The following is a 27774-nucleotide window of genomic DNA, read 5'->3' as shown; positions in this document are numbered from 1 at the left end:
CGACAACTTGCTTCGCAAGTTTTCTTGAGTCATCAACAACAGATATTTTAGTACATAAAGAAATATAATAACAATAGAAAAAATTATCAGATATTATAACCTTCGTTCGCGGTTCGCAATTTTTTTTAGAAAAATATGAATAAATGTATATAACTGTATATAGTTACAAAATATTGGGCTCCTAAAATTTCGGACTCTGTTCGACTGAACATTTTACACATGTCCGAAGACACCGTGGTAACTGAAAAACACAAACATAAACCTATATTAAAATCACAGACAATGAATATGGACAATGAGGAGTAACTGGAAAACACGGAAACAACAAGGGTGCTAATTGACAAAATAGATAACCTGAAAGGGGTTTATATAGAAATGTGTAAAATTATAAATACATAGAGAAATTAGAAGAATGAGAGACATCTTAAGTGCATACTTAAGTGCACGAAGAAACTGCCCACCATAATTCGTTAGACGCATTTGATCTAATTCACACTTCATAAATACATTCTCTCTGTATCACGCAGGTAACGCTTCTTCATTCTACACCTATCAGTTGTATTTAGTCACTTCATTTCTGCTTTTCATGTTTATACATATATACTATTGCTTAATTATTGATTTTACTAATATATTTGCTGATCATTTGTGCTTTGGTATTGTTGTTGTTGAATACATACATGATCTTGAAATTTAGTTGCTATAGCTAGAGTTATCATTTGTGCTTTAATGGTCTTTTAACTGTGATTTAGTGTTTAGTCCTTGTATAAAAATGATTTATCAATTGCATTGTTATACTCATAATTACTTAATTATAGTTCATTGTAATCGAATTAAAAATTATAAATGGTTTATAATGACTAAGGGTGTGATAAAACTGAATGACATTAACTTTTTTTAATAATCATTTTGAATGAACAATGTGAATAATATAAATTACCTTATTAACCTTTTACATAAATAAATAAAAACAACAATATAGTTCTGTATAAGTGTTCTTGATATAATTTAAAGAGGATATGTCATAAAATTTAGGTGTTTAATGGTTAAGAGAGTATTTTTACTCTAAATGGTTCATCATTGAATTCTGAACCATTCAGCACGAGATGTCATTCAGAGGTCGGAAACAAACGTGCTGAATGGTTCAGCATTCATTCTCTTTGAAAAGTTGTTTTTTCTCATTCTTGCTGTCATAAAGCAGCCATGCATATTCATATTTGTATTAAAGTGAAATTATTGACTCAGTTTGCAATTCTTTATGTTTTCTAATGTTAAACAAGTATTCTAAAAGGAAAGCTTCATCTATGCTGTAGATATGGGTACACAAATCAAAGCGAGCTTACTTTCGATGTTCATGTTGTTTCTTCTGTCACCTACTTCATCTTCGGCTCCTAATAATGGTTTGGTTAGAGTTGGACTTAGAAAGATGAAATCCAACCAACTAAACCTATTTGGTCGACCTTCTACAACAAATTATGGTATCCTTAAATATTTTAATGATTCAGACATCGACAATATTCCGCTCGACAACTATATGGATGCTCAGTATTATGGTGAGATTGGTATCGGCACTCCACCTCAACCATTCACTGTGATTTTTGACACCGGAAGTTCTAATCTGTGGGTCCCTTCTTCAAAGTGCTACCTATCAGTGAGTGTCTATTAATGTTTTTTTAACTCACAATAGTTTTCTTATCTTTGTATATCATTGTCTTTGTGTTTCAATAAATATCAGGTAGCTTGCTTTGTTCATCAAAAGTATAAATCTGGTCAATCGAGTTCCTATAAGAAAAACGGTATGATATCCGCTCCAGGTTCCCACTTTTTTTGTTAAAAAACTTATAGTTATATGAGCACTTGTCCACTATGTTATTTGGAACTTATAATTGTTTCATTTTTTTTTTTTAATTCAGGGAAATCTGCTGCAATTCAGTACGGAAGTGGTTCAATCTCAGGTTTCTTTAGCCAAGATTCTATCATGCTTGGTGATCTTGTTGTTAAAGAGCAGGTTAAATTTATAAAATTGTGAAATGTAGACATAATAAGCGCAATATATTCATTAAGTCTCTTTGTTTTGACATTTTACTTTTGTTAGGATTTTATCGAGGCAACTAAAGAACCGGGGTTCACTTTCGTAGCAGCCAAATTTGACGGTATACTCGGCCTTGGATTTAAAGAGATCTCTGTGGGAGATGTTGATCCTGTTTGGTAATTTACTCACTGAATTTTGATTAGTTTTGTTTAAAGTTTCATGATTGATCGTTTATTATATATTTTGTATATCATGTTAGGTACAACATGGTGAAGCAAGGTCTAGTTAATGAACCTATATTTTCATTCTGGCTTAATCGCAATGCTGATGAGGTTGAAGGGGGTGAACTTGTTTTTGGTGGGGTTGATCCCAATCATTTTAATGGTGAACACACATTTGTCCCAGTCACTCATAAAGGCTATTGGCAGGCAAGTTTTCTTGCGCTTTTTGTGTGAGTGTGTGTGTGGTAAAGGGGTATATACCCCAACAAATATAATAAATTAAGGATTAGAGCGTTACATGAACAGAATGTGTTTTCCCACATAAACTTACTCTTACACAAAGTATGATAGTTTTAGAAAAATATGCAAATGAGTTGCTTTAGTGGTTAAACCATATATATATATATATATATATATATATATATATATATATATATATATATATATATATATATATATATATATATATATATATATATATATATATATATATATGGCAGGATCAATGGGGAAGTAACCAATCGGGGGGAAGCGGGGGAAGCAAAATTTTTTTTCTTCGTTTTTTTGGATTTTTTTTTCCGGCATCAAGATCACACAAAAATATGAACATTTAGAAGAGACACTTCGTGATGAATGTTATTATTTAGGCGGGAAAACGATCGACAAAAATAACATTCAAGATAATATTGTTCGTGAAAAATATGAACGTTTTTTTTCCATGTTTTGTGAAGTAAAATTTAGCCTGATTTAGGGTTTAGGATTTAGGGTTTGGTGTTTTGGGTTTATTCCATAAACCCAAAACACCAAACCCTAAACCCTAAACTCTAAACCGTTCATATTAAAAACTCAATCTAAATCCTAAATCTAAACCCTAAACCCTAAATTTCTAAACCCTAATATCTAAACCCTATAAACCCTAATATCTAAACCCCAATAGCTAAAACCTCAACATACGCTCGAAAAACACGATAATTGTTATATATTACTTCTTCGAGCGTTTTTCCGCCAAAATAAAAACATTTATCACAAAGTGTCTCTACTAAATGTTCATATTTTCATCTCATCTATAATGTTCGTGAACAAAGTTTTTCCAAAAAACGAAAAAAAAAAAGTTTTTGCTTCCCCCGCTTCCCCCGATTGGTTACTTCCCTCTTGATTCTACCACTATATATATATATATATATATATATATATATATATATATATATATATATATATATATATATATATATATATATATATATATATATATATATATATATAATGGGGTACAAGGCTAGTAACCAAGGACGCGGATAATTTCATGGAATTAAAGTAAACTAGAATACTAATATACTAGGAATAATAATGAACGATGAGTAATACGGATATTATCTTTAACAATTTCAAGGAGATTGTTCTTTATAAAGCTTAATCTTATTTAGTCTTTTTTCTTGTTATAGTTTGACATGTGTGACGTCCTTATCAATGATAACACAACTGGTAACTTTCTTAAATCATTGTGAATTTAAAGATTATTAGAATTTTGCATCCTATAAGATCTCTCAGACCATCGTGTATATTTCAGGATTTTGCTCCGAAGGGTGTGCAGCAATTGCTGATTCTGGAACCTCTTTGTTGGCTGGTCCAACGGTATGTATACTACTTTGTGAAGTAAATTGGACGAATAAATTTCAGTTATGTAGTACTGTTTGTATGTCTCAAGCCAATTTATGGTGTATGTTACCATTTTAGTTGAATGGACCTTTCACTAACCTTACCATTCTTCATTTTTCAATGTTTGTATGTTTGCTTATCCTCTTATTTTGTACAACAAGGGACTAACAACACCCTTTAACTATATACAACCTTTTTAGAAAGCTATCAATGAAATCAATCAAGCCATTGGCACTGCGGGTGTTATGAACCAACAATGTAAGACATTGGTCGATGACTATGGAAAGACTATACTTGACATGTTGTTGTCTGAGGTACTTATACTAAATTTATGTAAAATTGTTTGGTGCTACACATGTTCATTAATGGAATTTTACTTGGATAAGTAAGGTAATATTCCATTTGATATTTTTGTAGACCAAACCTGAAAAAATCTGCTCTGAATTGAATTTATGCTCCTTTGATGGCTCTCATCATACCAAGTGAGTTTCATGTTTTTTTACTTTGGGTACTTTGATTTGTCACATGTATTGTTGTTCGTCTATATATCACAGTTATCTAACATGTATGTTTTGACAGCATGCTAATTGAGACTGTGGTTAACAAGAATAATGGAAAATCATCAAGCGTACATGATCAGATGTGTAATCTCTGTGAAATGGCGGTTGTTTGGATGGAAAATCAGATAAAGCGAAATGAGAGTGAAGAAGAAATAATTCACCATGTTGATCAGGTGAGGAATTAGAAAACCAAATGTGAAATGTTTCGCATTTGGATTAATATTTATATCTAATGGGTCGAACATGTAAAGAATAGCTTGAAAAGAAATGGGTCAAATGGGTCGAAGGTTTTCCAAAGTGTAACTGAACGTATAAAACTTTCAAAACCATTTATGCATAAGTAAGTTCACCACAGAAATTACATAAATATTGTAATCATATCAAAAATTGGACAACAATAATTTTCACCTCTTATCAAAAGATACGAGATAAATTTATCATTGATGATCTTTCAGTGATTATTACTACGTACATTCTAAGCATTTACATTTTTTCAGCTGTGTGAACGCTTTCCTAGTCCAATGGGAGAATCTGGGGTTGACTGCAACAATCTTTCCTCCATGCCCAATATTTCGTTTACTATTGGCGGTAAAAATTTTGTTCTCTCCCCTGAAGAGGTAATAATATATAATTCAATTCACATGTCTATCATTGTATGTGTTACTAAGTTTTTTTTATTTGAATGTTTATATGTATCTGATTGTGTATATGTATAATTGTATTTGTTAAACTCCCATGATCAATCAGTACATCCTTAAAGTCGGTGAGGGAGAAGAAGCTCAATGCATAAGTGGATTTACTGCTCTTGATGTGCCACCTCCTCGCGGACCTCTATGGTAAGATCACTTGTTATTGATGCCATCATGTGTATCCTTGAGGTGGTAACTATAATCCATTATAAATTGGTTAACATGGGTCTATATCTCAACTCTGAAGGGAAAAAAACTTACTCAATATTGAAATATGTCAAATGGGTTTAATGTGTTGAAAGTGACCCAAGTTATATATAAATGCTTACAACCTCTTAAAATATTTGTTAAGCACTCGTAATTTAGACTTGCATTGTAATGGTTTTAGCTGGACATTTTTGATAGATGAAATAATATGAGATTTTTGATGCAGGATCCTGGGAGATGTTTTCATGGGTAAGTACCATACGGTGTTTGATTATGGTAATTCGCAAGTTGGGTTTGCAGAATCAGCTTAAGATATTTCTTTCTTTTGTAATAAACGTACATATTTATCTGTAAATGTTACAATAAATATATCACTCGAATGTACCCTTAAGTTTGTCGACATATATATAATAAAGTGACCTAGTTCTTGAAAAAGTATGATGTGTTAAACGGAATCATTCATTGTGTTGGAATAAGATCTGATGAGTCAAAATGTTTTGCAGGAAGTTAGAGTCTGGAAGTTAGAGTCTGGAGATGCAAGTTGCAGAATCTGTTTGTGTGAACGGTTTAATTACTTGGTAAAGAAGCTATGGGAATTCTGGAGATCTGGATAAATATTTAGAAGATCACGTTTTGATTTGATATTATCTCTAGAAGATAAACACTGATTTGTTTAGAATATTAATAAGTTTTAGTTTATCTTTTCCTATCTTTTAGTCAAGTAGTTTTGGAAACCAAATCTTGGAGATTTGGTTTAACCTTGTATAAATAGGGGTACGATGTTCATTGTATTTTGTATCTCTCAAGCACGATTACTTTGTCTTTCATATTATATATCATTCGTGTTCTCTCAATTTTGTTCATATAATTTGTATCTATTGTTTATTGAGAGTTTAGTGTTCATAATCAAGTTATTGTGAACTAATAACTGGTATCAGAGCGGGTTTGGTGTAAATCCAATTCGGTAATCTTAAAACGATCCATATATTGTTCAAAGATGTCCTCCAGTACCATCCCAACTCCAGTTATGGCTGGTAAAGGAGTGCCAATTTTCGATGGCACAGACTTTGCAACCTGGAAACTAAAAGTTCTATGGTTTCTTGGTTCGATTCATGAAGATGCCGAACAAGTCCTTACAGTAGGACCTATTATACCTGGTACAATGGTTGAAGCTGTTCCTGCTACAAGTACTGCTTCTGCTCAACCTGCTTATCTTCGTGAAAAACCAAGAGATAAGTGGACAGAAGCAGAAGCCATAAAGTTCAAGCTTGATAGCAAGATAAGAAGTATTATAGGTAATGGTGTTACTGTTCCAATTCTCAGGAAGATCAGTCATGCTAAAACTGCAAAAGCTATGTGGGATCTCTTGCTTAATGACTATGAAGGTGTCACAGTTGTTAAGACTCAGAAGAAAAAGAATCTGATAAGGTGTTATGAAAATTTTGCTGCTCAGCCTAAAGAATCATTGAGTGATCTTCATTCAAGATTCCAGGTTCTGATTAATGATCTTGAAAGTGTTGGTGTAGAGAAAACACAACAAGTGTTGTGTCAAAAGTTCATTGAACTGTTACCTTCAAACTTTGAATCTGTGATTACATCAATGGTAATCAGTGAAAAGATAGACACTTATGAACTAAGTGAGTTGTTTGGCATATTGTCAAACTTTGAAGAATCACAGTTGAAGAACAAGATCAATGCTAAGAGAGTTGTTAAAGATCCAGAAGCTGCATTGATAGCTACTACTAAGAAGAACAAGCAATTGTTCTCTAGTTACTCTAGTAGGGTTGATTCTGAAAGTGATGAGACCTCTGATGATAGTGATTCTGATGTAGATGAGGAGATTCAGGATCTGGAAAGTCAAGTGGCTCTTTTGACTCAAAGGATTGAGCAGAAGAAGTTTGGTTTTAAGAAGGGTAAAGGCAAGAGTTCTTTTGATCCAAAGAAAGCTAAATGTTTCAAGTGTGGCAAGGTAGGTCATATAGCTGCTGATTGCTGGTCCAAGAGTGAAGGAGGTTCAAGTTTCAACGAACCTGTTGACAAAGCAAGAAAGTATAAACTCAAGTACAAGAAGATGAAAGGTGAAGCAGAAAAGTTGAAGAATAAAGAACAGGAGAAAGCATTGTACACAGAAGCATGGGAAGATGAAGATTCATCATCTGATGATGAAGAGGATAAGTGTCTGATGGCTATAATTGAAAAGGATAGTGAGTCTAGCAAGTTTGAGGAAGATTTGAAAGCTATTGAGAAGATGGATAAAGACTCTACTTGTAACAAAGGTTCTGCCTATAAGGTACAAAACTTTGTAAACTATCTTAATAATGAAAAAGTGAGAATGTTTCAGTATTTGTTGCTTGATTTCAATTGGTGCTTAGAAGATAGTGACAGGTTAAGAACACAGATCATTGAGCTTAAGAACACCATCAAAGATAAAGATGCTGAAATTAAAGTATTAAAAGAATGTGAGGTAGAACTTGACACATACAAAATGGCATATTCAGAAGAAACTAAACGGTTAAATACTGAATTAGGAAGATCAATTAAAAAGGCAAACCATTATGAAAATATTTGCAAATCTTGGTGTGTTTCTTCCAAAAAGAATTCTGATGCTATTGCTAAGCAAGTACCAAATGATGTCAAAGCTATACTTGGTGAAAACTACACATTAGATAATAATGTGGAAGTTGATCCTATTATATTTAAGCCTGACATTTTACCAAATACTTTTATAAAATTTGATGGTGAGAGAAAAATTTTAACTAATGCTTTTGTAAGATCAACTGAGTTTGTAAAATCATTAGAACCTGTTAAACCTTCAGAGACTATAATTTTAGACTGTAGAAATCCATCAGAGTCTGAACTATTGAAACCTTCAGACTCTAACAGTTTAGTCTCTAAAAGTGAAAGTGTATGTTCTGACCTAGAATCTGACACCCAAGAATCAAGTAGCATAAGTGATACTGAATCATCTTCTGATAGTGTCACTTGTCCAGATCCTAAATGGTCAACTAAAAGAAAGTCAAAGTCAAAACAGGCTAAGACTATTAAAAAACTGAAAAGGAGAATTTCAAAGCTTAGTGAAAGATTAAAGGGTCAAGAAAAATTCTCAAAATCATCTTGTTTTCCTGAAAATTTTAAAAAGGTATGGAAACCTAAAGTTTGTGAAAATAAAGGTGTTTTGAAAACAGTGATGGATAAGTTGGTCTGGATTGGTAACAAAGCTTTTGTATGGAGAGTTAAATACACTCCATCTGAACCCACTGCAAAGTGGGTTCCCCCTAAGATTTAATCATTTTTCTTTTGCTTGTGTCTTGTGTAGCAGGGTAATAAGTGGTATTTAGACAGTGGTTGCTCAAGACACATGACTGGATGCAAAGAGCATCTTGTAGGGTTTGTAGAAGAAAAGGGTCCTTCTGTGAGATATGGTGATAATTCTGTTGCAAAAACTATTGGTTATGGTACTGTTATTGCTGGAAGTGTGTCATTCAAGAAAGTTGCTTTAGTTGAAGGGTTAAAGCATAATCTGCTAAGTGTGAGTCAAATTGCTGATGAAGATTGTGAGATCAGAATAAGAAAGAAAGCTGGAATTATTTATGATCCTAAAGGAAGACCAACTCTTGTTGCCTGGAGATTTCAAAATGTGTATATGCTGGATTTGGATTCTGTTGATTCTGAAATTGAAACATGCTTGTATTCTCAGTCTGTTCCAGAACTTAATTGGCTTTGGCATAAAAGGCTATCTCATCTGAATTTTAAAAATATTAATGAGCTTTCCAAAAAGAAGCTTGTTAGAGGTTTGCCTCAGCAACCTTTCAAGAAAGATAAACCTTGTTCTGCTTGCATTATGGGTAAACAAACCAAAACAAAGTTTCCCTCAAAATCCCTAGCTACTATTAGTGATCCACTTCATATGCTTCATATGGATCTTTTTGGTCCAATGAACACTAGTAGTCTAGGTGGGAAAAGATACACTTTGGTTGTTGTTGATGAGTATTCAAGGTTTACCTGGGTTATCTTTTTAGCTGCAAAGAGTGATGCTCCTGAAGAAATCATTAATTTAATCAAGAAAGAGCAGGTTCAAAAAGGTGTTCTTGTTAAACAATTGAGAAGTGACCATGGCACTGAGTTCAAGAATGTTACTTTAATTGAATTTTGTGAAGAATCTGGAATTGGTCAAAATTTCTCAGCTGTTAGAACTCCACAACAGAATGGAGTTGCTGAGAGAAGAAATAGAACACTTATTGAGGCAGCCAGAACCATGTTATGTCAATCAAATGTTGCACTCAGATTCTGGGCAGAAGCTGTCAATACAGCTTGTTATACTCAAAACAGGTCATTAATTGTGAAGAGACATGGCAAAACTCCCTATGAATTGTATCATAAAAAGGTGCCTACTATTCATTACTTTCATGTATTTGGATGTAAGTGCTATATTTTGAATCAAAGGGATCAGCTTGAAAAGATGAGGCCAAAATCTGATGAAGGTGTGTTTATTGGTTATTCTTCTGTGTCTAAAGCATATAGAGTGTATAATAAGAGGAGGATGAAGATTGAAGAATCCATTAATGTTTCCTTTGATGAAAGTCCCATTGAAATGGATCAATCCTCTAGTTCTGAGCATTCTGCACTTGGTGAATTGTCAAATTTAATTTCTGGTAACAGTACTCAGACTCTAGATTCAGAGTCTGAGACAGATGAATTTAATTTGTCTGGACTGAAACATTCTGCAGATAATGCTCTCACTGAAGAAGTTCAACAAGAAGATGAGCCAATTGTTATTCATAAAGATGATCAACCTTCCAATACTACTGTGAATCCTGTTGTTCCTATTAGAAAATCTTCTAGAAATATTGTTATTCCAAAGCATCTTGAAGATTATGTTGTAGATCCTACTGGTTTACCTAAAACTGGTTCTTCATCTCAGACACCTGTGTCTGATTTTGCAATTGCTAATTATTGTTTCTTCTCAAATTTTCTTTCACTCATTGAACCCAAAGAAGTAGATGAAGCATTGTCAGATAATGATTGGGTTGAAGCTATGACTGAAGAATTGACAGAGTTTGAAAGAAATGATGTGTGGGAATTGGTTCCAAAACCTGAAGGTAAAACTGCAATTGGCACTAAGTGGGTTTATAGAAACAAGGTTGATAAAGATGGTATTGTGGTTAGAAACAAAGCAAGGTTGGTGGCTCAAGGGTATAGACAAGAAGAAGGTATAGATTATGATGAGACATTTGCTCCTGTTGCTAGAATTGAAGCAATCAGATTGTTTCTAGCTTATGCCTCAGATAAAGACTTTGTGGTGTTTCAAATGGATGTGAAGAGTGCTTTTCTGAATGGTATTTTGCAAGAAGAGGTGTATGTGAAACAACCTCCTGGTTTCAAAAATAAGAAGTTTCCAAAGCATGTTTACAGGTTGAAGAAAGCTTTGTATGGTCTGAAACAAGCTCCCAGAGCCTGGTATGATACTCTGTCAACATTTCTTCTAGAAAAGAAATTTTCTAGAGGAGCTATTGACAAGACTCTATTCATCAAAAAGGAGAAAGGTGATGTGTTACTGGTTCAAATTTATGTTGATGACATTATTTTTGGGTCTACTAATCCAACTTTGAGAAAATGGTTTTCAGATATAATGTCAAAAGAATATAGGATGAGTAATTTGTGTACTCTAAACTATTTTCTTGGGCTTCAAATTAAGCAAAGTCAAGAGGGTATTTTTATTAACCAAAGTAATTATGTTTCTGATATGCTTACTAAGTTTGGTTTTAAAAATTGTTCCACTTTAAGAACCCCAATGAGTATTTCTGAAAAGCTTGATAAAGATGAATCTGGAAAACCAACTTGTCAATCAACCTATAGAGGTATGATTGGATCTTTGTTATACTTAACTGCTAGTAGACCTGATATAATGTTTGCTACATGTATGTGTGCACGTTATCAGTCAGATCCTAAAGAGTCTCATTATAAGGCTGTGAAAAGAATTTTTAGATACCTGAAAGGTACTCCTAACCTGGGTCTTTGGTATGCTAAAGACTCAGGGTTTGATCTAATTGGTTATACAGATGCAGACTATGCAGGTTGTAAGTTAGACAGAAAAAGCACATCTGGTGGTTGTCAATTGTTAGGTGGCAAATTGGTGAGCTGGTCAAGTAAAAAGCAGAATTCAGTTGCTACTTCAACAGCAGAAGCTGAATATGTAGCTGCAGGGAGTTGTTGTGCTCAATTGCTTTGGATGCAACATCAGTTATTGGATTTTGGATTATCATTAACCAAAACTCCAATCATGTGTGATAATGAAAGTGCTATTGCTATTACTGAAAATCCAGTGTTTCATTCCAGGACCAAGCACATAGAGATCAGACATCATTTTATAAGAGATTGTGTTGAGAAAGGCAAAGTGGTGTTAAAACATATTGGCACAAAAGATCAATTGGCAGATATTTTCACTAAAGCACTTCCTGAAGAAAGGCATTTTTATCTTCTTGGACAACTTGGAATGTTAAATCCATCAGCTGAAATGTTGTCCAGTAATGAAATTTCTTGAGTCTGAATTATTTTCTTAGAGTCTGGGTGACGTAATATTGTTCAGAGTCTGAGAAAGTTTACTCAAGTGTATTTTTTTGTATAAATTTGTTTCCTTCTTCAGTCAAATAAAGTTTTTTTTAAATTTCATTTTTAGGTTAAAGTTTTTTTTTTCTTTATTCTATTTCCTAAAATAAAAGGGTCAAATTTGGTATTAATGAAGGGAGTTAATGGTAATTTTTTTTGAAAATTTTGGTCAGGAGTATTAATTTGATAATGATTGTGTCAATCTTTTTGATAACTTTCTGTTATGATGCATTGGGTCAATCTTGACCGTACAGACCAACCTGCAGATTCTGAGCAATCGAAGTCTGAGTTGTTACCGCAGAATTGAATTGAATTGATTGTACAAATTGCCATTCTCGAGTATCTTTTCCGCCCTACACCGACACCGGGTTTAGTTGGCTCGGTAATTTTACTCGACGTGTGGTTGTTTCGAAACAGGGAACAACTTTGAATACACAAGCTTGTAACCCGCGGATGAACCGCACACTAGAGCCTTATTGGGGCTAAAACCAATAACGAGAGCCTTTTTGGTATCATTGGAATTAACGGTATACTCCATCCCATGATGTTACACAGACAGAGCAGACAGAAGGGATGGATGAGGAAATCCCACTCAATTCAAACCCACCTTCTCCCACTGCTCAAGAACAAAATTCTTCATTAAACAACCTTGTGAGCTCACCAGCTCATACTGAGAATATTCACATGTCTGCAAACCTAGTTGTTCCAGCACCCATAGATGCACATCAAACATCTATTAGGCAAGGTGCTGCAAGTGCAACTCCATCACCTCTGCTAGAGGTTGGTGAGGGGAGTACTTTAACCCAGCCTAAACCATCTAGGATAGTGAGCTTGGATAACCTCATTACAGTTACTGAGCCAACCCCCTCAGATAACTTAACTCAAGTCTCAATCCTGGACTTATCAAACCAAACTCAAGACCAATCTATGGCTAAACCTACCTCAGACATCAGTCTGCCACCTCTCTCTCAAAATGTCCAATCCTTACACATTCTTGCACAGGCTGCCAATGCTTCATTCAGATCACAGGATGAAGTACAGGCCTCAAAAGCTTCTATGTCTAAGGATCAGCTTTCTTTACAACAGGAAGGCTGTGAGGACATACCAACCCTACCCTTATCTTCTGGCACTACATCTCAGACTGAGGCACCAGTCACTATGGTTGGCCTTCATCAGGCTTTGACCAAGTTGGCTAAGGAGTTTGATGACAAGCTCTCTGGTGTGCAGTCTAAGATTAATAATCTTAACTTTAATAATAATTTTGTATCAAAAGATGAGTTGTTGGAGGTAAGGAGGTTGGTTGGGGATATGCAGGGGTTGTCTAGTGCAGGTGATTCAGGGTCTGTTGCAGAAATTAATCACAGGTTGGCTGAGCTGGAGAAAAGGATGGTTGGTGTTGATGAACTGAGACAATGCTTTACTGGGTTTGCTTCTGATATTTGTTCCCTCAAAAATCAACAAACTGAAATTTGAAAGGTCATATCTTCTCTGCCTTTAGATGATGTCAAAAAGGGGGAGAAAAGAAAGAGGTCAGATGATGCAGGTACAGGTACTGCAGATGCAGGTTTTGTAAATGTTGAGGGGGGAGCAATCAAAGAGAGCTCACGTTGAGGGGGAGTTACAGGTTGAGGGGGAGAGTAATGATGGTGAAAGAATGGAAACTGAAACTGAGGTGATTGTTAATCAAAATCAAGTTGAAACTGGAGTTGTTGAACCTGTTGTTGATGTTTTAATGGTTGATGCTGGAGTTATTGCTAGAGATGTTGGTGTTCAAGTTTCTCAAATTCATGATCAAGCAGTTGTTGCATGTGTGAATCAAACAGGTACAGATGTTGGTACAAGTGATGGTGTTGACACAGGTGAGGATGTACAAATGAATGTTGAAGAGGGTGGTGCTAGTGTTGATCAATCTGGTGTTCAAACCGATGTTGGTGAAAGTGGTACTCAAATTATAGTTGGTGGTCAAGAAAGTGTTCTTGATATTGCTGCTGCTCAAGAGAGGCTGAGGTCTTTGATGAATAAAAGGTTTAGGTTTAAAAGGTATGAAGGAGATGTTGTCAGTGTTGAGATTGTGAAGATTGAAACTGAGGTGAGTTTGTTATTAACCATGACCCATTTGTCTGATAGAAGAATAAAGGTGAAAGTGAGTCATATTTTGAGACTTGGTTTTTGTGAATGGAGAGGGTTGGCTGTTTGTATTCAAAGATGTGAGGGAGATAAGGAAATTGTTGATGAAGTGTTTAAGAAAGTTTGTAATTTAGTTCATCTTGTGTTTGAAGAAGGTTTTATTAGCTCGAAGGACTATGAAGTTTTCTGTAGTATGTTCAATTTGGAGATGAAAGAGAGAAGATTTAGAGGACATGTTGGTAGATACTCTGTTCCAGAACATTTGCAGTTCATTGATGAATGTTATGTTGAATATCTAGATGCTCTGATGATTAAAACGACTAGAAACCAAAGGATGCTGATTAGAGTAGAGCAGTTTGAAGGTGCTGACATTAACTTGTTGCTTGGACTGTTAACTAGGTGTACGAATAAACAGAATCATCCTTTTCGGGTTAAATTGTTGAAACATTTGGAAGGTAAGTTGTTTATGTTGAAGAGCATTAAGTCAATGAAGAGCAAATGTAGGTTGATCGAAAAAGAGCTTGCAAAACTGAAGAAGTAGAAAGGGTAGTTTTTGACATCATCAGATAGGGGGAGATTGTTGGAATAAGATCTGATGAGTCAAAATGTTTTGCAGGAAGTTAGAGTCTGGAAGTTAGAGTCTGGAGATGCAAGTTGCAGAATCTGTTTGTGTGAACGGTTTAATTACTTGGTAAAGAAGCTATGGGAATTCTGGAGATCTGGATAAATATTTAGAAGATCACGTTTTGATTTGATATTATCTCTAGAAGATAAACACTGATTTGTTTAGAATATTAATAAGTTTTAGTTTATCTTTTCCTATCTTTTAGTCAAGTAGTTTTGGAAACCAAATCTTGGAGATTTGGTTTAACCTTGTATAAATAGGGGTACGATGTTCATTGTATTTTGTATCTCTCAAGCACGATTACTTTGTCTTTCATATTATATATCATTCGTGTTCTCTCAATTTTGTTCATATAATTTGTATCTATTGTTTATTGAGAGTTTAGTGTTCATAATCAAGTTATTGTGAACTAATACATTGTGTTCAAAAAATTGATATGTTCTCATATCTGTTATAACCTGAAAGTGTAATGTAATGTAGTCTGGTTTTTCTTAGCATTTCTACAATTTGATCGCCCGAAGAGATATTTGGTACCAAATACTTTAATACAAAGATAAAAACTAGAAGTTGATGGGTATATAAATTTGCTTAATGGTACAAATATGTAAGTATTAAATTGAGATGTTGAAAATGGAAGAAAGCTCGTATAAATATTTACAAAAAAAGTTCAAACAAACCTCCTTAAAACTAAATGCACAAACACTAATAAAATACTAACAGAAGCCCTAAAATTTAATTCTATATTGTATGGGTTATACATTTATATTTACACATGTTTCAAATTTCTTGCAAAAAGACCAAGCCAAATCATAGAACAAATACAAAGAAAACAAAGTGACCAGTTGACTAGTAATCTCCATTGCACTTTCACCATATTCTATTCTACTTCATTTTAAATTATCTTTTTTTTTAACAGCAGTATGGGATCACCCAGGGGAGACTTAACCACCCACGCGTTCATCTCCCATTTTCCCTGCAGTTGCATAATCTGCCCCCAACTGCTACACAGAAGGAAACCAGGCCCAATCCGAGGGCATGAGCGGTAAAAACCCCCTCCCCCACTACCCCGCAACGCGATGTGCTAAAGACACCCTTTAGTGGAATTCAAGGGCAAAGGGGCAACATTGTGTACAATGTTGCACCCCACGGGAGTCGAACTCCTGACCTCTCGCTAAGAGAGACAAACCACTACCACATGAGCAACAACACAAATATTGAAATTCAAATATTGACATGGAACATTGACCAAGAACAATAATATCCTCTAAATAAATTAACAATTTGATAAACTCTTCTAATTTTGTAAGGGGTGTTTAAGATTCGTTTTTTAAGTGATACTCCGTATATGATTGTTGGATATTGCAAACACAAATTACTATATATACTAAATTGCGTAAATGGAAGATCAACGGGGACCCGCCACATACCACTTTTTCACTGTCATACCGTAGCTACAGTATTTTCTTCTTCTTTTTTTTTTTTTTTGGTTTTCTTATTACTCCCTTTATAATTGCGTAAATGGAAGCCCAATGGAGACCCGCCACATATCACTTTTTTACTGTTATACTATAGCTACAGTTTTTTTTTATTACTCCCTTTATCTCAAACTCATAAACTAGGAACAGTAAAAATTATTACTCTACAAGCAATTAGTACAACTCATTCATGCACACTACACCTCATAAAGCACTTGGTGCAAATTACAATTCCTAATGCTCTTGATACAACTTTATAATGCACATTTTTAGCACCCTTCTTTGATGTTGGTACTATTTTTAGCACACTTAATACAAGTTGCTAATGCACATGCTTCTACCAAAAATCAACTACCTCCTTCACAGTTAGCCGCCACGGGAGCGAATTCCGGCAACAATGACCGCCGGCATACGCCATCATAACCTTATCGGTTGACGTATGTAACCACCACAGATGACTACTTCGGGCAACAACCACCGTCAGTACCACTGTCACCAACAAAATCTGAAAAAGATGCGAAACCAAAAAAATGTGGATTTTCAAAGCAATAGGTACTAAATTAATAAAAACAAAGATCTTGAAACAAGAATAACAAAAATTAACAAAGATCTTTAAACAAAAATCACCAAAGATCTTGAATCAAGAACCAAAAACAAGATGTTAAAACAAATCTGATAAACAAATAAAAACTTAAAAACCTCAAACTGATAAACAAAAAATACTTAAATAAATAAAAGTTAACAAATCCTAAACTATAAAAAAATAGAAATTAACAATAAAGCCACCATCGACGACGACGAGTTCCAGCAACACAAGACGTCGGTCACAAACACAACCACTCAGCTCTGAAAAAAATAAACGCAGTTACGACAAGGAAATGCTATTAAAACACAAAAACAATATATAAACGAAAAACAGAACTAGATCTGAAAATAAACTCGGATCTAAACAAAAAAAAAGATAAATCTTAAGAAAAAGAATTCGGATTCATAAAGGAGATAAACTTATCTAAACATTGGCGACTTCGGTGATGAACGGCCAAGGTGGTTTGGTGGTCGATGGACAAGAAGACGAGGCGATAAGGGTTTAATTTCTCCGAAAAACAGGAACGATGAAGACCACCGTCAACAACCACGAAACGCTAAGAAGAATAATGGAGTATGAACCATCATAAAAAGCATCACAAGTAGTGGTTTAATCGAAAAGGTTATGTGTGGATGGCAATTTCAGGAGACTCAATCATGGAAGAGTATAATGAAATGTCCCGTTCTTATTGATTAAAAACGTTCCATATTAATTGATTTCGTTGCGAGGTTTTGACCTCTATATGAGACGTTTTTCAAAGACTGCATTCATTTTTAAAACAAACCATAACCTTTATTTCATAAATAAAGGTTTAAAAAGCTTTACGTAGATTATCAAATAATGATAATCTAAAATATCCTGTTTACACACGACCATTACATAATGGTTTACAATACAAATATGTTACATCGAAATCAGTTTCTTGAATGCAGTTTTTACACAATATCATACAAACATGGACTCCAAATCTTGTCCTTATTTTAGTATGCAACAGCGGAAGCTCTTAGTATTCACCTGAGAATAAACATGCTTTAAACGTCAACAAAAATGTTGGTGAGTTATAGGTTTAACCTATATATATCAAATAGTAACAATAGACCACAAGATTTCATATTTCAATACACATCCCATACATAGAGATAAAAAACATTCATATGGTGAACACCTGGTAACCGACATTAAAAATATGTATATAAGAATATCCCCATCATTCCGGGATCCTCCTTCGGACATGATATAAATTTCGAAGTACTAAAGCATCCGGTACTTTAGATGGGGTTTGTTAGGCCCAATAGATCTATCTTTAGGATTCGCGTCAATTAGGGTGTCTGTTCCCTAATTCTTAGATTACCAGACTTAATAAAAAGGGGCATATTCGATTTTGATAATTCAACCATAGAATGTAGTTTCACGTACTTGTGTCTATTTTGTAAATCATTTATAAAACCTGCATGTATTCTCATCCCAAAAATATTAGATTTTAAAAGTGGGACTATAACTCACTTTCACAGATTTTTACTTCGTCGGGAAGTAAGACTTGGCCACTGGTTGATTCACGAACCTATAACAATATATACATATATATCAAAGTATGTTCAAAATATATTTACAACACTTTTAATATATTTTGATGTTTTAAGTTTATTAAGTCAGCTGTCCTCGTTAGTAACCTATAACTAGTTGTCCACAGTTAGATGTACAGAAATAAATCGATAAATATTATCTTGAATCAATCCACGACCCAGTGTATACGTATCTCAGTATTGATCACAACTCAAACTATATATATTTTGGAATCAACCTCAACCCTGTATAGCTAACTCCAACATTCACATATAGAGTGTCTATGGTTGTTCCGAAATATATATAGATGTGTCGACATGATAGGTCGAAACATTGTATACGTGTCTATGGTATCTCAAGATTACATAATATACAATACAAGTTGATTAAGTTATGGTTGGAATAGATTTGTTACCAATTTTCACGTAGCTAAAATGAGAAAAATTATCCAATCTTGTTTTACCCATAACTTCTTCATTTTAAATCCGTTTTGAGTGAATCAAATTGCTATGGTTTCATATTGAACTCTATTTTATGAATCTAAACAGAAAAAGTATAGGTTTATAGTCGGAAAAATAAGTTACAAGTCGTTTTTGTAAAGGTAGTCATTTCAGTCGAAAGAACGACGTCTAGATGCCCATTTTAGAAAACATACTTTCACTTTGAGTTTAACCATAATTTTTGGATATAGTTTCATGTTCATAATAAAAATCATTTTCTCAGAATAACAACTTTTAAATCAAAGTTTATCATAGTTTTTAATTAACTAACCCAAAACAGCCGGTGTTACTACGACGGCGTAAATCCGGTTTTACGGTGTTTTTCGTGTTTCCAGGTTTTAAATCATTAAGTTAGCATATCATATAGATATAGAACATGTGTTTAGTTGATTTTAAAAGTTAATTTAGAAGGATTAACTTTTGTTTGCGAACAAGTTTAGAATTAACTAAACTATGTTCTAGTGATTAGAAGTTTAAACCTTCGAATAAGATAGCTTTATATGTATGAATCGAATGATGTTATGAACATCATTACTACCTTAAGTTCCTTGGATAAACCTACTGGAAAAGAGAAAAATGGATCTAGCTTCAACGGATCCTTGGATGGCTCGAAGTTCTTGAAGCAGAATCATGACACGAAAACAAGTTCAAGTAAGATCATCACTTGAAATATGATTGTTATAGTTATAGAAATTGAACCAAAGTTTGAATATGATTATTACCTTGTATTAGAATGATAACCTACTGTAAGAAACAAAGATTTCTTGAGGTTGGATGATCACCTTACAAGATTGGAAGTGAGCTAGCAAACTTGAAAGTATTCTTGATTTTATGTAACTAGAACTTGTAGAATTTATGAAGAACACTTAGAACTTGAAGATAGAACTTGAGAGAGATCAATTAGATGAAGAAAATTGAAGAATAAAAGTGTTTTTAGGTGTTTTTGGTCGTTGGTGTATGGATTAGATATAAAGGATATGTAATTTTGTTTTCATGTGAATAAGTCATGAATGATTACTCATATTTTTGTAATTTTATGAGATATTTCATGCTAGTTGCCAAATGGTGGTTCCTACATGTGTTAGGTGACTCACATGGGCTGCTAAGAGCTGATAATTGGAGTGTATATACCAATAGTACATACATCTAAAAGCTGTGTATTGTACGAGTACGAATACGGGTGCATACGAGTAGAATTGTTGATGAAACTGATCGAGGATGTAATTGTAAGCATTTTTGTTAAGTAGAAGTATTTTGATAAGTGTATTGAAGTCTTTCAAAAGTGTATAAATACATATTAAAACACTACATGTATATACATTTTAACTGAGTCGTTAAGTCATCGTTAGTCGTTACATGTAAGTGTTGTTTTGAAACCTTTAGGTTAACGATCTTGTAAAATGTTGTTAACCCAATGTTTATAATATCAAATGAGATTTTAAATTATTATATTATCATGATATTATCATGTATGAATATCTCTTAATATGATATATATATACATTAAATGTCTTTACAACGATAATCGTTACATATATGTCTCGTTTAAAAATCATTAAGTTAGTAGTCTTGTTTTTACATATGTAGTTCATTGTTAATATACTTAATGATATGTTTACTTATCATAGTATCATGTTAACTATATATATATCCATATATATGTCATCATATAGTTTTTACAAGTTTTAACGTTCGTGAATCACCGGTCAACTTGGGTGGTCAATTGTCTATATGAAACATATTTCAATTAATCAAGTCTTAACAAGTTTGATTGCTTAACATGTTGGAAACATTTAATCATGTAAATATCAATATCAATTAATATATATAAACATGGAAAAGTTCGGGTCACTACAGTACCTACCCGTTAAATAATTTTCGTCCCGAAATTTTAAGCTGTTGAAGGTGTTGACGAATCTTCTGGAAATAGATGCGGGTATTTCTTCTTCATCTGATCTTCACGCTCCCAGGTGAACTCGGGTCCTCTACGAGCATTCCATCGAACCTTAACAATTGGTATCTTGTTTTGCTTAAGTCTTTTAACCTCACGATCCATTATTTCGACGGGATCTTCGATGAATTGAAGTTTTTCGTTGATTTGGATTTCATCTAACGGAATAGTAAGATCTTCTTTAGCAAAACATTTCTTCAAATTCGAGATGTGGAAAGTGTTATGTACAGCTGCGAGTTGTTGAGGTAACTCAAGTCGGTAAGCTACTGGTCCGACACGATCAATAATCTTGAATGGTCCAATATACCTTGGATTTAATTTCCCTCGTTTACCAAATCGAACAACGCCTTTCCAAGGTGCAACTTTAAGCATGACCATCTCTCCAATTTCAAATTCTATATCTTTTCTTTTAATGTCAGCGTAGCTCTTTTGTCGACTTTGGGCGGTTTTCAACCGTTGTTGAATTTGGATGATCTTCTCGGTAGTTTCTTGTATAATCTCCGGACCCGTAATCTGTCTATCCCCCCACTTCACTCCAACAAATCGGAGACCTGCACTTTCTACCATAAAGTGCTTCAAACGGCGCCATCTCAATGCTTGAATGGTAGCTGTTGTTGTAGGAAAATTCTGCTAACGGTAGATGTCGATCCCAACTGTTTCCGAAATCAATAACACATGCTCGTAGCATGTCTTCAAGCGTTTGTATCTTCCTTTCGCTCTGCCCATCAGTTTTTGGATGATAGGCAGTACTCATGTCTAGACGAGTTCCTAATGCTTGCTGTAATGTCTGCCAGAATCTTGAAATAAATCTGCCATCCCTATCGGAGATAATAGAGATTGGTATTCCATGTCTGGAGATGACTTCCTTCAAATACAGTCGTGCTAACTTCTCCATCTTGTCATCTTCTCTTATTGGCAGGAAGTGTGCTGATTTGGTGAGACGATCAACTATTACCCAAATAGTATCAAAACCACTTGCAGTCCTTGGCAATTTAGTGATGAAATCCATGGCAATGTTTTCCCATTTCCATTCCGGGATTTCGGGTTATTGAAGTAGACCTGATGGTTTCTGATGCTCAGCTTTGACCTTAGAACACGTCAAACATTCTCCTACGTATTTAGCAACATCGGCTTTCATACCCGGCCACCAAAAATGTTTCTTGAGATCCTTGTACATCTTCCCCATTCCAGGATGTATTGAGTATCTGGTTTTATGAGCTTCTCTAAGTACCATTTCTCTCATATCTCCAAATTTTGGTACCCAAATCCTTTCAGCCCTATACCGGGTTCTGTCTTCCCGAATATTAAGATGCTTCTCCGATCCTTTGGGTATTTCATCCTTTAAATTTCCCTCTTTTAAAACTCCTTGTTGCGCCTCCTTTATTTGAGTAGTAAGGTTATTATGAATCATTATATTCATAGATTTTACTCGAATGGGTTCTCTGTCCTTCCTGCTCAAGGCGTCGGCTACCACATTTGCCTTCCCCGGGTGGTAACGAATCTCAAAGTCGTAATCATTCAACAATTCAATCCACCTACGCTGCCTCATATTCAGTTGTTTTTGATTAAATATGTGTTGAAGACTTTTGTGGTCGGTATATATAATACTTTTGACCCCATATAAGTAGTGCCTCCAAGTCTTTAATGCAAAAACAACCGCGCCTAATTCCAAATCATGCGTCGTATAATTTTGTTCGTGAATCTTCAATTGTCTAGACGCATAAGCAATTACTTTTGTTCGTTGCATTAATACACAACCGAGACCTTGCTTTGAGGCGTCACAATATATCACAAAATCATCATTCCCTTCATGTAATGACAATATAGGTGCAGTAGTTAACTTTTTATTCAATAACTGAAACGCTTTCTCTTGTTCATCCTTCCATTCAAATTTCTTCCCTTTATGCGTTAATGCAGTCAAGGGTTTTGCTATTCTGGAAAAGTCTTGGATGAACCTTCTGTAGTAACCAGCTAGTCCTAAAAACCGGCGTATGTGTTTCAGAGTTTTCGGGGTTTCCCACTTTTCAACAGTTTCTATCTTTGCCGGATCCACCTTAATACCTTCTTTGTTCACTATGTGACCGAGGAATTGAACTTCTTCCAACCAAAATGCACACTTTGAAAATTTAGCGTACAATTCTTCCTTCCTCAATACTTCTAACACCTTTCTCAAATGTTCACCGTGTTCTTGGTCATTCTTTGAGTAAATAAGTATGTCATCAATGAAAACAATGACAAACTTATCAAGGTATGGTCCACACACTCGGTTCATAAGGTCCATGAACACAGCTGGTGCATTAGTTAAACCAAACGGCATGACCATAAACTCGTAATGACCGTAACGTGTTCTGAAAGCAGTCTTTGGAATATCATCTTCTTTCACCCGCATTTGATGATACCCAGAACGTAAGTCAATCTTTGAATAAACAGACAAGCCTTGTAGTTGATCAAATAAGTCGTCGATTCTCGGTAGTGGGTAGCGGTTCTTGATGGTAAGTTTGTTCAACTCTCGGTAGTCGATACACAACCTGAATGTACCATCATTCTTCTTGACAAACAAAACAGGAGCTCCCCACGATGATGTGCTTGGTTGAATGAAACCACACTCTAAAAGTTCTTGTAATTGGCTTTGCAGTTCTTTCATCTCGCTGGATGCGAGTCTGTAAGGAGCACGAGCTATTGGTGCAGCTCCTGGTATAAGATCTATTTGAAATTCAACGAATCGATGTGGGGGTAATCCAGGTAATTCTTTCGGAAATACATCGGGAAATTCTTTTGCGACGGGAACATCATTGATGCTCTTTTCTTCAGTTTGTACTTTCTCGACGTGTGCTAGAACAGTATAGCAACCTTTTCTTATTAGTTTTTGTGCCTTCAAATTACTAATAAGATGTAGCTTCGTGTTGCCCTTTTCTCCGTACACCATTAAGGGTTTTCCTTTTTCTCGTATAATGCGAATTTCATTTTTGTAACAAACGATCTCTGCTTTCACTTCTTTCAACCAGTCCATACCGATTATCACATCAAAACTCCCTAACTCTACTGGTATCAAGTCAATCTTAAATATTTCGCTACCCAGTTTAATTTCTCGATTCCGGCATATATTATCTGCTGAAATTAATTTACCGTTTGCTAATTCGAGTAAAAATTTACTATCCAACGGCGTCAATGGACAACTTAATTTAGCACAAAAATCTCTACTCATATAGCTTCTATCCGCACCCGAATCAAATAAAACGTAAGCAGATTTATTGTCAATAAGAAACGTACCCGTAACAAGCTCCGAGTCTTCCTGTGCCTCTGCCGCATTAATATTGAAAACTCTTCTGCGGCCTTGTCCATTCGTGTTCTCCTGGTTCGGGAAATTTCTAATAACGTGGCCCGGTTTTCCACATTTATAACAAACTACATTGGCATAACTTGCTCCGACACTACTTGCTCCGCCATTACTCGTTCCGACACCATTTGTTCCTTTCGTTCTGTTAACCCCTGGTCCGTAGACTTCACACTTCGCCGCGCTATGACCATTTCTTTTACACTTGTTGCAAAATTTAGTGCAGAACCCCGAGTGATACTTTTCACACCTTTGGCATAGCTGCTTCTAATTGTTGTTGTTGTTGCGGTTGTTATTGTTGTTGGGATGATTGTTGTAGTTGCTGTTGTTGTTGTTATTGTTATTGTTGTTGTTGTTGTTGTTGTTGTTGTTGTTGTTGTTGTTGGGTCGTTTGTTGTAGTTGCGATTGATGTTGCGATTGTTGGGATAATTGTTGCGATTATTATTGTAATTGCTGTTGTTGTTGTATTGGTGATTTTTATCACCGTTTTCCTCCCACTTTCTTTTGACTTGCTTCACATTGGCCTCTTCAGCAGTCTGTTCTTTAATTCTTTCTTCAATCTGGTTCACTAGTTTGTGAGCCATTCTACATGCATGTTGTATGGAGGCAGGCTCGTGTGAACTTATATGTTCTTGGATTCTTTCCGGTAATCCTTTCACAAACGCGTCGATCTTCTCTTCCTCATCTTCGAACGCTCCCGGACACAATAGGCACAATTCTGTGAATCGTCTTTCGTACGTGGTAATATCAAATCCTTGGGTTCGTAACCCTCTAAGTTCTGTCTTGAGCTTATTGACCTCGGTTCTGGGACGGTACTTCTCGTTCATCAAGTGCTTGAATGCTGACCACGGTAGTGCGTACGCATCATCTTGTCCCACTTGCTCTAGATAGGTATTCCACCAAGTTAACGCAGAACATGTGAAGGTATGCGTAGCGTACTTCACTTTGTCCTCTTCAGTACACTTACTTATGGCAAACACCGATTCGACCTTCTCGGTCCATCGTTTTAATCCGATCGGTCCTTCGGTTCCATCAAATTCCAAAGGTTTGCAGGCAGTGAATTCTTTGTAGGTGCATCCTACACGATTTCCTGTACTGCTAGATCCAAGGTTATTGTTGGTATGTAGCGCAGCCTGTACTGCGGCTATGTTTGAAGCTAGAAAAGTACGGAATTCCTCTTCATTCATATTCACGGTGTGTCGAGTAGTCGGTGCCATTTCCTTCAAAATTGTCAAATAGAACAAGTTAATCATACAGAATATTAAGAGTAGTTAATAGTATTTCGTAGCATAATATGAACTCATTTATAAAAGCTTTTTCTTCATATTAGCGTTTTATAAGTTTAAATTCGGGTAGTACCTACCCGTTAAGTTCATACTTAGTAGCTAATATACAATTCAACTACTACAATTCTATATGAAAAACTGATTATAATAATATTTCGCGTTCAAACTTTTATACAATATTTTACAAACTTACAATACCGCTTATTTTACATAAAGCATGAAATATAGCACACAATAACTTTGATACAAGATAGTTGTGAAGATAATTCTAGCTAGTATACAAGTTGTTCAGCAAAGGCAATAAAGACACGTAATTCATACGTCCAGAAACAAGTCATGCATTCTGGTTTTACTAGGACTACTTCCCATCCTTGGTCTTGTGGAACATAACCGTTATGGCCGTTGATAAGACAGCGTGTTGTAACGTCGTCAAAGTGACGAGGGTTACGTAATGACCAACAGTCTCGTAATAACCTAAAAACCTTATTTCTTACCCCAATTACCGACTCCGTCACTTGTGGGAACATTTTGTTTAATAGTTGTAGCCCGATGTTCTTTTTCTCACTTTGGTGAGAAGCGAACATTACTAATCCGTAAGCATAGCATGCTTCTTTATGTTGCATGTTAGCCGCTTTTTCTAAATCATGAAGTCCTATATTCGTATACATTGAGTCAAAATAATTTCTTAACCCGTTGCGTAAAATAGCATTTGGGTGTCCCGCAATATATGCGTCAAAGTAAACACATCGTAACTTATGGGTTTCCCAATGTGATATCCCCCATCTTTCAAACGAAAGTCTCTTATAAACCAAGACATTCTTGGAATGTTCTTCGAATGTCTTACAAACTGATTTCGCCGTAAATAGTTGTGCCGAAGAATTCTGACCGACTCTAGACAAGATTTCATCAATCATGTCTCCGGGTAGATCTCTTAAAATATTAGGTTGTCTATCCATTTTGTGTTTTTATTCTGTAAAATAGACAAGAGTTAGATTCATAAAAAAAAATACTTATTAATACAAGCAATTTTTACATATATCATAAAGCATAAGCACACTATATTACATATATTACACCACACGAATACAACTATCTTATTCCGACTCGCTCGTTTCTTCTTCTTCGGTTTTGGTTCGTTTTGCCAAGTTTCTAGGGATATATGATGTTCCCCTAATACGAGCTGTCGTTTTCCACAACGGTTTAGAAAAACCTGGTGGTTTAGAGGTTCCCGGGTCATTGTTACAACTTAAGGGCTTCGGGGGTTGACGATACATATAAAGTTCATCGGAGTTGGAATTAGATTTCTCTATTTTTATGCCCTTTCCCTTATTATTTTCTTTTGCCTTTTTAAATTCAGGTGGGGTAATTTCTATAACATCATCGGAATTCTCGTCGGAATCTGATTCATCGGAGAATTGGTAATCCTCCCAATATTTTGCTTCCTTGGCGGAAACACCATTGACCAAAATTAACCTTGGTCGGTTGGTTGAGGATTTTCTTTTACTTAACCATTTTATTATTTCCCCCAACGGTTCTATTTCCTCCTCCGGTTCCTCCTCTTCCGGTTCTGATTCTTCTTCCGGTTCCGATTCTTCTTCCGGTTCTTCTTCGGGAACTTGTGAATCAGTCCAATATATATTCGACTCTTCGTTATTATTAGGTGAGTCAATGGGATTTGTGCTAGAGGTAGACATCTATCACACAATATCAAACATGTTAAGAGATTAATATATCACATAATATATACATGTTAATAATATATAGTTTCCAACAAAAATGTTAAGCAATCATTTTTAAAGAAAACACGGTCGAAGTCCAGACTCACTAATGCATCCTAACAAACTCGATAAGACACACTAATGCAAATTTTCTAGTTCTCTAAGACCAACGCTTGGATACCAACTGAAATGTCCCGTTCTTATTGATTAAAAACGTTCCATATTAATTGATTTCGTTGCGAGGTTTTGACCTCTATATGAGACGTTTTTCAAAGACTGCATTCATTTTTAAAACAAACCATAACCTTTATTTCATAAATAAAGGTTTAAAAAGCTTTACGTAGATTATCAAATAATGATAATCTAAAATATCCTGTTTACACACGACCATTACATAATGATTTACAATACAAATATGTTACATCGAAATCAGTTTCTTGAATGCAGTTTTTACACAATATCATACAAACATGGACTCCAAATCTTGTCCTTATTTTAGTATGCAACAGCGGAAGCTCTTAGTATTCACCTGAGAATAAACATGCTTTAAACGTCAACAAAAATGTTGGTGAGTTATAGGTTTAACCTATATATATCAAATAGTAACAATAGACCATAAGATTTCATATTTCAATAC

The 27774-nt window shown here is 34.9% G+C and overlaps 1 protein-coding gene across 1 annotated transcript; it reads left to right on the top strand.

The window, feature by feature from the left end:
• Positions 1-1315: 1315 nt before the first annotated feature.
• LOC139851295 (cyprosin-like) lies at positions 1316-5676 on the top strand. The gene is made up of 13 exons (XM_071840319.1): positions 1316-1651; positions 1736-1796; positions 1914-2008; positions 2096-2208; positions 2292-2460; positions 3696-3735; positions 3821-3885; positions 4110-4223; positions 4327-4391; positions 4489-4642; positions 4967-5086; positions 5217-5305; positions 5592-5676. Exons 1-13 carry the CDS (start codon positions 1316-1318, stop codon positions 5674-5676), a joined length of 1506 nt encoding a protein of 501 aa, XP_071696420.1.
• Positions 5677-27774: the final 22098 nt, after the last annotated feature.

Source organism: Rutidosis leptorrhynchoides, chromosome 6, assembly GCF_046630445.1.
Source record: "Rutidosis leptorrhynchoides isolate AG116_Rl617_1_P2 chromosome 6, CSIRO_AGI_Rlap_v1, whole genome shotgun sequence".
Classification (NCBI taxonomy): Eukaryota; Viridiplantae; Streptophyta; class Magnoliopsida; order Asterales; family Asteraceae; genus Rutidosis; species Rutidosis leptorrhynchoides.
This window is presented reverse-complemented; position numbering and strand designations above follow the sequence as displayed.

Bases quoted from the DNA above. Each gene is read 5' to 3' on its own strand.
- LOC139851295 (XM_071840319.1), top strand. From the start codon at position 1,316: ATGGGTACACAAATCAAAGCGAGCTTACTTTCGATGTTCATGTTGTTT. The intron at 4,392-4,488 runs GTGAGTTTCATG...ATGTTTTGACAG, and splicing joins GATGGCTCTCATCATACCAA to CATGCTAATTGAGACTGTGG. The intron at 5,087-5,216 runs GTAATAATATAT...ATGATCAATCAG, and splicing joins TTGTTCTCTCCCCTGAAGAG to TACATCCTTAAAGTCGGTGA.